Source organism: Acanthaster planci, linkage group LG02, assembly GCF_054643075.1.
Source record: "Acanthaster planci isolate LZ-2023a linkage group LG02, COTS_SCS, whole genome shotgun sequence".
In the NCBI taxonomy this organism is placed as follows: Eukaryota; Metazoa; Echinodermata; class Asteroidea; order Valvatida; family Acanthasteridae; genus Acanthaster; species Acanthaster planci.
Genome location: NC_141778.1, coordinates 22,228,960 through 22,242,154, shown reverse-complemented (window position 1 = coordinate 22,242,154; position 13,195 = coordinate 22,228,960). Strand labels below are relative to the sequence as shown.

General features: G+C 40.6%; 1 protein-coding gene across 1 annotated transcript in view; it reads right to left on the bottom strand.

Moving 5' to 3' along the window:
• The window catches only part of LOC147800020 (teneurin-3-like), a 73,162-nt gene that overhangs the window by 25,248 nt on the left and 34,719 nt on the right, over nt 1–13,195 (bottom strand). Inside the window, 3 exon segments of the mRNA XM_087132513.1 lie at nt 1,351–1,486; nt 4,227–4,384; nt 9,844–10,137. Coding sequence (XP_086988639.1) covers nt 1,351–1,486; nt 4,227–4,384; nt 9,844–10,063 — 514 coding nt within the window. The 5' untranslated portion in view covers nt 10,064–10,137.

The following is a 13,195-nucleotide window of genomic DNA, read 5'->3' as shown; positions in this document are numbered from 1 at the left end:
ACCACCGAGATTGCCGGAGTCGGCTGGCTGGTTTGAGTCAGCGGGTACTGCCAGCAACTATTTCCTGGGATTTACAATGGTTCATGTGCACCAGAATTTTTCATGCGAATGTGCAAAAACCTGCAGCATCCTTGTGAGATAGAGAAGAATGCACTCAAGTGCAGACACAATGAAGCCTGGGTTATCTAGTGATCTTTGACATTACTGTCTGCTTGTTTACTGAGAAAGATCCTGATTTGCACAGGTCATTCAAATTATCCAATGGTGGTAACCTAATGTATGGGATTTTGTGAACCAACTGACTAACACAAAAGGGCCACCTGTACTTTTTATGAATGATCCTTAAAGAAAATGTTTATAATATTTAAAATGGTTGAAGAGGCCAGTGTCTCTCTCCAAACGAATCTGGCTGAGCCTGTACCTTTCACATATTTGCTGAATATTTAATCCCGTATTTCGCTGCAAATGCACTGTGTTTATGGCATGCCCTACAAGGTTATTTTTACAATGGCTGGCCAGACCCTTACATAAATAAACGACAGGCTTTTATTTTTTTTCTGATCAGATTGGGAGCTGGAAACCGGATTGATAGAAAGATTGTTATGACATCCCCTGGCGGCTGACAGGATAAATCATCCATTTTATCATAACACCAAAGCACATAAGGGAAAGAGGAGAACCTCTACAATTGTGATGTAAACAGTGCTGGGGAACTGTGATGTAATTTTCTCTTTCTGGTAACGGGAAATGGCAGTTTGTTAACGACTGAATGACTGTGGTGACGGGCAAAATGATGGCGGAAGAAAATTTACAGCTTGGGAGGTTACAGAAATGGAACGTTGAACACCTTTTGAGTTGGCAAGTGATTACAAAATAGTGGCATACATATACATGAGTGTAATGCTACGTTTTTTAAAAGTTTTCCTGAACTTTTGAACATTCTTTCAAATTTTCTTTGAAAATTATAATCTGAGATACATGTATATGTGAATCAAAGCTGAAGCAACAAGAAATATATGCTCTAACCTAAATTTAAAAATTTTAACATAAAACAGCCACATCACAGTGTTTGATGCACACTGTGCCCAGAAGTATCAAATACAAATTACTGCAGGTCACAATTCCACAAACAGTATTTATTACAAATGCTGTAATATATTAAACAAACTGAAATAAAGAGGACATTAAAGTAACTATAAACAATAACACATGAATGTGTGATTATAGTTTTCCCTAAAACTGGCTAAGTCAGAAAACTACCTGCATGAACCATCAGGCATGCACTGCCCACAACAACTTAAACAAGTTCAACTGATCATGCTAATCTGGAGACCATGTGTTCCTACTCACCTTTGCCTTTGTGCTTTCCCCGAACCCCTCTTTTCCTGGCCGGCGTGTGTCGCGGGCTTTCCTGCTCTAGTTCCGTCTCCGTCAGTGTCAAACTCGACCCGTTGCTCTCTGATCCCGCTGTATTCCCGTCTGCGGACTGAAACAAGGGAACAGACAATTAAAAAACTTGGGGGAAGTTTGTTAAATTGCTCCGAGGTCACGACCCCTTTGTATGTAGATCACTAGAGGAGAAGTGGGGGGGGGGGGAAGATTTGTCATTTTTCATATGCCCCAAGGGTTTCTGGGATGTGATGCATCTTTCCTGCTTGTCTGTCATGACCGGTTTGCAGGAATTTGGAAAGAATCAGTCTGCTTTGAAGGGGAATTGTGTTTTTTTTTTAGTGCTGTATAGATTAATGCTTACTGTAAATTGATGAGTTCCAGAAATACAGACAAATCTCTCCAGAGATGAAGTGAAAATTTTAACTTCATATAGCTGCTGATTGATCATTCAAAAACTTTAACAGTTCAAGGGTGTGGTAACTGTTATTACAATGCTTAAAACAACTAGGATAGGTCTAGTGAACAGGATTTAAAAAAAATCACTTTGAAGTACTGACAAAAAAAATCAAATTGGTTGCAGTGCTCTGAGAAAATTCATCATGTACATGTATGTAAAAATGTCAGTTTTAAACGAGAAACAAACAATCTGGATGTTATGGCCTATCTAACACTGTACAGTGGGTCATAATTGAAGGCTAATTTGGCATGAAACAGTAATTAAGACTTTTGGGTCTGTTCATGTAAAATATCAAATCCCTTGTAAACATAAGGTCCCAGTCTGTGCAAACTTTTGCAAAGGTCACTGACCCCTCTGCCCCTGACCCGTCATTTGGAAAATTCATCAAACCCAAATGAAAAATGCCGACTGCCGTTCTTTCGAGGCGACTTCAGAGGATTCTCCAACTCTCCAGTGGATTTCCACAATCAAGTAGGAATCAATCATATAAATCAGATCCAGATTCGCATGATTTCTCACATAAAAATGAAAAGCAATGTTCAGAGGACTGCAATCTGACAGTGTTTCTGTGGAAATGGGCAATGATGCTCAAATGACATCAGCATAAGTTGCGCAACATTGCCACTGTATTCCTGCACTCTTACCAGATGGGCAATATAGATGTTGATTTGTGAGAGGTACAAATATTTCAGACTGTATTGTTGTCAACAGATTTGAAAAATAAAGCTCGAGGCCTACATGTAGAGGGGTCGTACTAATCAGCGTCAACACACCGTTAACATGCGTCAACACATTGCTCGTAACGTCAACACACCGTTAACACTTACAAAATGCATTGAAAACAGAAGTATCAAACTGTAACGTATACACTTAGGAATAATTTCTATTTGATTGAGTTTACATTTTACTTCATTTCAAGGGAGTTTTTTCACACGAAAAAAAATTGTCTCTGAGCAGCTCCGCTGTTCGCCGCCATCTTGCCTTCTCACGGCATTTGGACCGTACCATGGTTTACTGTATAAAGGTGACCCCCTGTAGTGTAAGGGTATGGTCCGTCTGATCGAGGCAACATGGCTACTGTCTTTCGTGGTTGTGCGGAGGGTGTTATTTTCGTGAAATAAAACAGCTTTTCCTCCCAAATGTCTCCTACTGTTGTTAGCCAAATTGTATTCTAGGCATTATATTGCTATCGAATTGCGTTTCTCTTAACTTAGAACGTGATTTGGGTGTGTTGACGGTGTGCTGACATTACTATCATGTGTTGACGCATGTTGACTTTGTGTTGCTGTTAATTAGCACGACCGATGTAGAGAAAAAACCTCAAGTAACCCTACTATAATTATAACTGGGTAACCCTTGCATCCTGCAAAACAGATCACCCTTTTTCAAGTATATGGTGGGTGTAACAATTCAACAATGTTGAAAAATACGTGTTACTTTGACAAAGACTTATTAAGTTGAGCATTTATAACTTGAGGTACATTACAATTAGCATTTGTTAAAAAAATCTTGTATACTGTTTTTTCACGAATACAAATATAACAATTGTGGTGTCTGTGATTATTATGTACTTTTAAAAAGTCACTACTTCATTTTACCACTTTTAATACAAAGTTCTGATTTTCTTTGGCAATCTTAGATTACTTTATTTTCCTAGTGTCTTGTCCTGCATTGCCTTAACTTGAGCAAACATATAATACCGCTGTCCTAAAATGTACATATTAAGCATCCAATTGTCTTTCATTATGATGGTTATGTCAGATGGCTACATCAGACATGAACTGGTAAATGCAAGAAACTGGCAGACAGGGAAAGGCTAGAGCTATAATAAATCACTACAGCACTAACTTCTCATTCAATGCACTGAGAATATTTGACGCCGTCCAGGCCACAGACATCTTGAATTCATGTGAATACTTATGGAATATTGGAAATCAGATAGAACGAATGTCAAATTATGTACTCTAAATACAATGCTCATTGGTTACCAATAAAATCCAATTTCAAAAAATGTTAGGGCAAAGATTTCTGCAGCGCATGCACACAAGTGTTTGCATTATTTCTACAGTGCAAAACGAAATTCTCACTTGCAAATTGTGTGTTCAGTTTTTGCGTATCAGCTTTGATGATGTATTGTTTTAGAATACAGACAGCCAAAGAAAAGCTGTAAAATATCTAAAGTTTTCCAGAAGTTTGTGAACAAACATGGATGTGCCCACCAGGCATCACTTTGTACATGAGTCAGCGCTCTAGTTTTACATATAGTTTTATGGTTTGGACCTAAAGCTTAGTTTTAAGAAATGTGTGACAACTTAGGTTTTCAGAGTAATTTGCAGTTAATTTATCAATTTATTAACCACATCCAAGCTTTTCCTACCTGCAGAAAGTTATCTGCTTCAATGATGAGTTGATCGGCACATGTCCCAGTTACACTCTCTGTGTCTCCGTCTATATCAGATCCACAGCTGGGAGGTCTTGCGTAGGGCACTCTGACCCCTTCACCTTGACTCGTCAGAGAGTGATAGCTGGCAGTTTCTGGAGGGGGGGGAGGTTGAGAGGGAAATATATAAGTGAACAGGAAAAACAGGAGGAAATGAAGACGTTTATCCCATAATCAATCCCGGGAGTTTATTCAGACAACCTTTTTAACGGATAGTTATTTAGTAATCTCTCCTTATGCAGGGGCTTCTAAGGAAGGCGCCCATGCGGAAATCGCTGTGACACTGACCAAGCTGTGATGATGCTTGCTTGTCAAGGTAGTTTGTGTTGCCTGAGGGAAAAAAATATTATGAAGAAAAGTTCTCCCCAAAATACCCTCTTCCGCAAATGAACCCCAGTTTGGCAATTCTAAGTATGTTGCAAAAATATTGAGATGAATACACACTCCAGATATTCTCATCTTACCTGAGAAACTAAATAATGTAAAACATGTAGCACATATGAAGAATTTCCTGCCTTTCTACAATACAATGATCACTGCACTCACTCCTAACTATGTCCTCAATGACTCAACTCAGATTCAGGTTACCGACCTGCCAGAGTTCCAATTAAGATACCATATGGCAGACAAGACAAAGTCCATGTTCCAAAAACTTACCAACAGAGTGTAAAAGACAGGCTTCCTGTAATAAGATGTCTCTTCAAAGTTCAAAGCACAGAGGTGCTTACAAGAGCAACACAATGTGTCCCAATCAACCAATGATGTTCATGTACCAGGGAGCTATTGTCCTCACAACAATAGCCAGACACACTACAAAGGTTTCTTTTCAAGCCTTTAGCTCAGACTCTGCTATAATAAAAGCCACCCAATAAACAGTGGCCCTCCAAATGGCCCAGGTGTCAGCCAAGTCACCTGCAAGTTCCCATTATCATGACCAAGGGACCAATCAAACTGCTTGAAATAGGACTAGCTTCCATTGGCTGAAAATTCAGCTCAGGTAAAAGCATGTGTTTTGTGCATCTGAAAACAGCAAGTTACAAAGTTAAGAAAGGAAACCTGAATGGCTGAACCTGAATAAAGAAATTTACCATGTATCATTTCACTGCAGAGACCTTAGCCACTTTTTACAGTGAGACCTAAAGTTGGGCTACTGCTGGAAAGCATGTGAAAATTTCCTTCGGTACTTTCAAAGAGATTTCCAGCGATTTTAAAAGTGTAAGACTTAACTCAGATCCAACCCTCTAACCCACAATGCATTTAAATTGTATGACTATAAAGTAAAACTACTGGTTTCTTAGACAGGAACATTTCTTTACAACATTGAAATTCATCCCTCAAAAACATTCAGATAATTCAATCAAATAATCATGACAATTAAAATATCCAGTCAATATATTTTCCCATGTTCTGTAACATTTTGAATGATGTGAGAAAAGACTTTTCTTACGGAAGGAGTAATTCTTCTTTTCTGATTCTGAAAAGATAGTTCTCAACTCTCAACCCTTTGCAAGGCGTGCTAACTGTTGTGCCTTGCCTATTTAGTTTGATACATGTTTCACAGTCAGTGGTTGCCCTCTTGTACAGTTACCCTCACAAACTACAAACAACCTCAGGCCTGGGGACTCACCTGTCAAATACTGACACCACATTAGCAAGGTCTTTTATTAATGGATAACTTCACACCCTTCTGACATAGGCTTGTGCATAGTTGCCTGGGTACTGTTCCTTTCCACCCCCAGTATTTACAATACTAGACCGATCTTCCCCTGCCTCCTCCCCTGCTCAGTAATCAGTCCCTGCCATGTGTCTTGCTAATCCCCTGCCTGGCCGACCTGTCTGGTGGTTTGGTATGCAGGGCTCCCTGTGACTGAGGGGGCTCGCGACTCCCACCTTGAAATGGATTGGGGGATTACCGACATTGCCCCTGGCAACCGTGACTAATGAGAAAGGAGCGAAAACTGAGATATGCTCAGAGCAGCGGGATTACACAAGGTGGCTCTTGGCGTCTGGGGGGCGATTTTCAGCAGGAAAAACAAGAAGGAATCAGAGATGAGAAGAAACTGTTGCTTGTTCATTTGCGACACATCAAGACAAACAGAGGATGAGTGCTAATGAGTGGTGATCTGTTGGTGAAAGAATGAGAGTACTTCAAATACTTCTACTGAACTTTTTTTTTCAAGAAGACACACAGCGTTGATTAAAAAGTGGTGCCAGGAATCGGCAATTTGGGCCAAGAAAATAAAGACAGAAGATACAAAATTTTAATCACGGAATATTGCCCAAGGGAAGATATGAGAGGGAAGCAATCATCAGCCACAGACAAAATCCATGCAGTTCAGTCCCCCAATTGCAGATTCCTTCCTTTTCTGCTTTCCAAATTGCAGAGCAACTAAAGAGCGGCTAGATAAAACATTTCCAATGGCACTGACGACAGCAGTACCTGTAGCTCATGGGGGATTGACCATGTTGCGTTAACAACTGGAATTATTTTCAGATGCAATGCAATCTTATCAACAGAGACTTCCACAATGGCAGGAAGATTGGCAAAAAGTGCCATTTGTTTGAAGAAAAAGGAAGAAATCTCGGAACTTTTTCAAGAGAATGTTTAATTGGAAATCACCAACACTGTGTGGGAAAACCAATGGTGGAAATGAAGACGAATGAGTCAAAATGACAGAAGGGGTGGAAGACTCAGTGGGGGGGGGATTTCTACAACATAGGGATGATTTACAATCAGCCTCAACTGGAACAAATTGCCAGTCATTGCATCGTCAGTGTTCCGCATCACAGGCCCTGGCACCGCTGATTTATGACCGCAGCCAAATGGCATTATCTAGTGATCAGGTATTATACTGCCTCCTGTCTGATTACGGACTCCCTCCCCTCCCTCTGCAGGAGGAGCAGGACTCTCATCAGATGCAGTTTGGTACCACAATGTCAATGCAGTCCAGGAGTGACTCAGTCTGTTGAGGGATGGGGGTTGGGGGATGGTGGGTAGGGAGCAGTTGGGGGTATGTATCATGATCGCCGAGATAGGAAGCCTACTCAGTGATGAGCTTATGAATGGATGGACAATTCGTCTCCCCCTATGTAATAAGAGCTGTCCATTTATCTATGATTCAGATTTCATCTTGTTTGAAAAAAAAAAAAGCCAATGCACTTAAGCTAATACATTCTTTTTTGCTAAGCGTATAAAATAAATGTTCATGTAGGTCACCATTATAAACTTCACATACATCATGTTTGATTTATAGATTTGGTTAATAAGGTAAGAAAGCAACTCAATAGGCACATGGAGGAAGGAATAGGCATGAGAGTGGTGCCTACAATTACAGTGCTTTTGAAAGACTAAAACCTTCTTACACTTTATGAAAGTTTCTTTTGATGTTTCATGTGAATCATTCAGTGTTCATAACATATTTTTCTCACCGGAAAAATCAAGAAACCATAAAGATGCTGGGTTCTTATCTGGCTGCAGTGTTGTGAATATATGATAAAGTTTGATGAATCGCTCATCCAGGGCTTGGTATCTCCAAGAATCATCTGGTCATTTTCCACTAGTGATTGGTAACTTTCTCACAAATGAGTGATGATTCACTGAGATGAAATGAAACAGATGAAAACTGAAAATATTGCAAGCATCTTCTAGAGAACTTTAGGCTACGCTTATAAACATGGATAGCACACCGAGTTCATGTTTCTGTGAATCCTCAAACAAATGTGATTGCTCTCTATGCAATATGTACGTTTGGCATGTTCCGGCATTTGACAATGCTCTTTACTGCAGAAATGGCAATCACATACATTCTATTCAAAAAAAATTACCAGACTGCAGTTCCATGTGTATGCAATTTGACACAATGTAACCCTTGTCCAGAAACCCAAAGCCTGTAGCTCCAGTCAAATGCATGTGGTTCCAAATCCTCAGAAAAACCATGGGTCCAGAGGACTTGTAAACAGGGGGATTATGGAGCAAGATAAAGGTGACAGACCTCTACATAACTTGATGAGTCAGTCATTACACACCCCCCCTAAAAAAGACAGAGAACTGGGAGGGGATGAGGAATTCCTGACACAGATGACAATGATTGAGCAAGTGATGCTGATAATCCAAGTAACTGAAATGGGGTTCAGAACACTTCTGCGTGCCAAGCTCTTATTTTGTGATGAGGTACCAGCTGTAACCTTTGGGATGAGGTACCAGGTATCAGATTACTGGTTAACCTGATCTGCAAAGTGCAGAATCTGTTACTGCAGCAAGTTCATGGAACATCAGCAAGTGACCATTTCCTATGTGACAATCAGAAACCCCAACACTAAATGGCCCAACAAAGATGTGAACCTTGGACCACTAAGAAGGGATGGACTTCCCATACCCATTGCTCTGCCAATTCAGCTGTTCTTCTCTGAATGATTGAAATTTTTTACTCACACACAGTAACATTTCAAGATGAACCTTCCAACAACATATCACTCAAATTTCAAGATGAACCCCCTGGTACCCTAGCAGTACATAAAAAAATTACCTGGGGTACCAGGTAAATTGCTGAACTGTTTAGAGAAAAAGATCAAAATGCTGCGCAAAAAAGTGGCTGTACAAAGAATATGTTCCACAACCATTTTGAGAATAAGTTTGGGGGTACACCATGGAATCAATCTCTTTTGGGCGGGGTGTGGTTCTTAAAAGAACCGGTGAAAAGAGCCACACCTCGCCCAGAGGAGATTGATTCCATGGTGTACCCGCAAACCTATTTCTCATGTCTCTTCCGCCATGCAAAGCTTCAAATCTTACAACCATTTTGAAAAACGAGTAGTAGTAAGTTTACCTCTACATCAGGTCAGAAAAATTGCGGTTGAGTAATCTGTTTGCCCAGCAGTTAGGGGATTCACCTGGTACCCCTCATTGGCAAAAAAATGTCCCCAGCATTTTTACTGTTTAGGTTAAGTCCAAAAGAGCTATGGCTACGTCTATTGTCAGCAGGTCTATGCATATTTTCAATGGAGTCAAGACCTAGGCCTAGCTGTAGACAACAGATTCGGATGCAGTTGTACAGTATGTTGGGTTTTCCAAGCTTCCCACGAGGCTCCCAGATCAGTGTTAAGTCACCAAGAAAAACATCCTGTATGTGAAAATTATTGCTGGGGCTGAAGCAACACAGGCTCCTATGAGAGACAATAACTACTAACTGCAGCTAATTCCCATTCACACATGTGTACTACTAGCCATAGCTCTTGAGTCAACAACACAAAATGGTCCGTGTTACACTGAAACAAAAGTAGTCAAGCGTATGGCTGACAAGACATTCAAACCTATTTCACTGAGCTCACAACGTACTGTTTTGCTTTTGAGGATAAAAGTTAAAATGTAAACACTAACCACACACCAGCAGGCAGTATGTGCTCGGTTTACCACGTCTTTTTTTGCCAGGTTAACATTTCAGCAGAGAAAATGTTCCATCTTGCAGCGCTGCGAAGTTGGTCTGAAATGAATCTTAAAACTTCTGGGTCAACCCTTGTCAAACAAGCGATGAGACTTACAAACAAAGCAACCAACCTGCTTCATCCATGGCTGAGCTGGACATGCGCTCCAGGCCGCGCCGAATCTCCCGCTCGTAAACTCGCAACGCCTCGTTGGATCCGTAGCCCCGATCGCGTGTGTCCTCCTCCACGGATGAAGTGCTACATGTCGTGGCCGGCCGGGGCTGCCGGGGTGGAGTGCATGCTATGGGTAGGTAGTCAGTGTGGCCCGTGCTCTCCAGCGTTGATGCTGCCATACAAAATTGCAGTTGGGTATGTTCAGGGCAAGACTGGGGTGGGGTCCGTTGGTGTTCAAAGGTTTGGAGTTATTCTGCGCATGAGAGAGTGAAAGAAGATGAAAATCAAGATGAAAACCTTTGAACCTTTGTATCTCAAGCAGTCGCACTCTAAAGAACTTAAACTTTTAAAATACACAACTAGTGGACTCCATGGTTTAGATTTTCCCTTAAACTTGACAGCACAATCATCAAAGCCAAAAGTGCCTTACCCCTGTTCTTCAAACCGTGTATCATGTTCGCCCCACCTAAGCTTAATCACTGGCCACATTAATAATGCACGGGCCTTTGTGCTTCTTGTTTCTGTTCCTTGTTGCCAGTGCCATGTAATCTTTGAAATTGAGAACCAGTTTCCAGACCGTCCCGCGAGAGTTAATTGAAAAAGTAGTTGGTGCAGATAGAAACCCAGATGGGATGGGTTATAAAATGATATCATCCCAAGCTACTACACGCACTATGGGCCATCTCCGTTATTAGCTCATGCAAGCTAATGTAATCAAGAAAGCTGCTGGAAAGCATAGAGCCTTTTTTAAATGGAGTGATTGGTATTAGCATGAGTCAAGCATGGCTGAAAATAAAGTATGAAACCCCTGTGTCATTTATAATGGTGTGCTACAATTTCTGACGTTAACTGACGGAGAAAATGCATTTTCCAAAGACCCTGAAAGGCAACATCATGTGAAGGCTTGTTTATGCATGAGCAAATGCTAACTGCTGCATTCCATGATGCCACATTATTCAGGAATATTTGCATTAAGTCATGAGACTAACAACTTGCAGGGCATCCTTTTCAACATAAGATTTCAAAAGCTGAATTAAAAAATGTGAACATACTGAGTAGCTCTAAAACACACAAGAACATGTACATACTATCACATGTCATTTTGCAATGTTGGTCATGGATACTGCACGAGGCAACAGGAAATCGAAACAGATTAAAATGAGTCAAATTTCAAAAATCAACTTCAAATGATGAACAGGTTCAAGAGGACATGCACAACTTAGTGATAAACAAACAACTGCAAGATTTGAGGTGTGGGTCTGGGGTGTTTCATCTGGATTTTGGAGGATTTAGGGCTAAGGGATCAAAAGATAACACGGGGTTTGGGCACAATCCAGGTTGAAATAAGTCATAACATCTGAAAATGATGAAAAACATTAGAAGCTATGGTCTGCTGTATTTCAACAATGTTTTACAACATGTTGCCCTGTCACTTCAGATTTTAAATCTGTTTCCTGAAGTTGAACAAAGAGCTGCAAGAAACTCTTCTGGCAAGATTTAAAAAAACCAAAACTTGAGTCTGTGATTGGCCCTTACGCTATCCCACTGAGAGACCAGATTAAGATGTCTGGAACCAAAGAGCCACATTTAGGTTTAGACCTGTCATGGGGTGACACACTGCTGAATTCCATTCAAAATCCAGGTTCCTCACCTTGCCAGAGAACAGCATGACCTTGGCTAGGATTTTAGTTTAGTACATTGAGTATATATGTTTTTTAGTGATGCATATACGAGAAATGACAATCAACAAGAGACGGGGATAAAGCCCTGGATTTGGTAGGCAGGTTTAATTGGTTTCTGTGTGCCTTTGGAATTTGGCAGACAATAACCAGCCACTGGAATCTGTCACCATGGCAATTTTTCGCAAGTGTGTACATGTAGTTGGTTAAGTTGGAAAAGAAATGCATGAAGAATAGATCAATGTGCACATTAGAGGTGTTTTTCTTTCTGCATGTGAATTCAGCTCATCCAAATATTCTTACTGTCAGGGTACCTCTGAAATTGTGAAAAAAGGAACATGCCAAGAGACACTGCATTTCCCCAAATTGTAGGATATTACCAGTGCCACTGTACATTGCGATTTGATTTCTTCCCACTCTAGGGCAAATTCACCTGAAGTGCATTAAGTTTTGATGAGCAATCCAAGTGTCACAAATTGGACAAAGTTTAGAGAGGGGGGCACAGAAGGACCGTGCACTTAAATTATTAGTGCTTAGAGTACAGCAACACCTGTGACTGGGGACTACGTCCAAAAGTGGGGCTAACAGCAGTCTAATAACACTTCCCCTATCTGAATTTTCACTTGAACATTTTGACACAATGATAGTTGCAACTTCAGGTACATGTAGCTCAACCTTTTGGTCTAGTTTAGTTGTGAGGCTCTGCAACATTTACAATGATGATTTATCACTTCCTTTGTAACTGACCCGAATCCCATTTGGCATATGACAAGAAAAATTACTGTAAATTGTGTCATAAGTTCACTTTCTGAATGCTGATCTCACCCCCTAACCTCGCCAGTGGAACAAAGTGTTACAGGGGTTTCCTCACACAGGTTCAGGCAAATGAGGCAAGAAATGGCCGCGCGGCCGCTCTGCTCAGTTGCACTTTGATTAATCCAAAATCCACGTGCCAACAAAGTTGATCGAAGTTCTTAGGGGGAGCACACCCCTTAAAGGTCAGAGGGTTGGGGAGGGGCAAAGCGAGGCATGGGGTTGTTTCGATGGGGCCATGCACCAGCTCAACTTTTAAGGAGCACCATGCAGATTGATTCATGGAGCTGTGTAAGGGTTACCAGTGGCTGTATATATCAAGGGAAGCCTCTGACCTTCGATATTGGGGTTAAACATGTGATCGGCAGTGAGGGATCAACGTAATTTTTACATTACCACTGCTTGCCCATGTAAATTAAGTTTTCAGATAAATTTTGAATTGACATACAGTAACATGGATGATGTGCATCATAAGAAGTTAACACGTCTACATGGCTTGCGGAATACTTTCAAAATACAAAGTTTAATGCTTAAAAACACAAGTACTTTTCAAAACAAAAACTGTTGTATAAAACATTTGAAATAGGGGAAAATATATTCAATTCAACTAGATGAAATGAGACAACTGTAAGAAAGACAAGAGCAGGGAAGACTTCCAAAAATTAACTAAAAAACATGAGAGATTGCTATTTTGAGACATCTTAAACACAATAATTATGTACAGAAATGACAAATACTCAACTCCATTATGAAGTATCAAGAAAGTTACTTTAAAATTTTGTCATGGCAAACAAAATTGAGACAATGTTTTCCGAACTG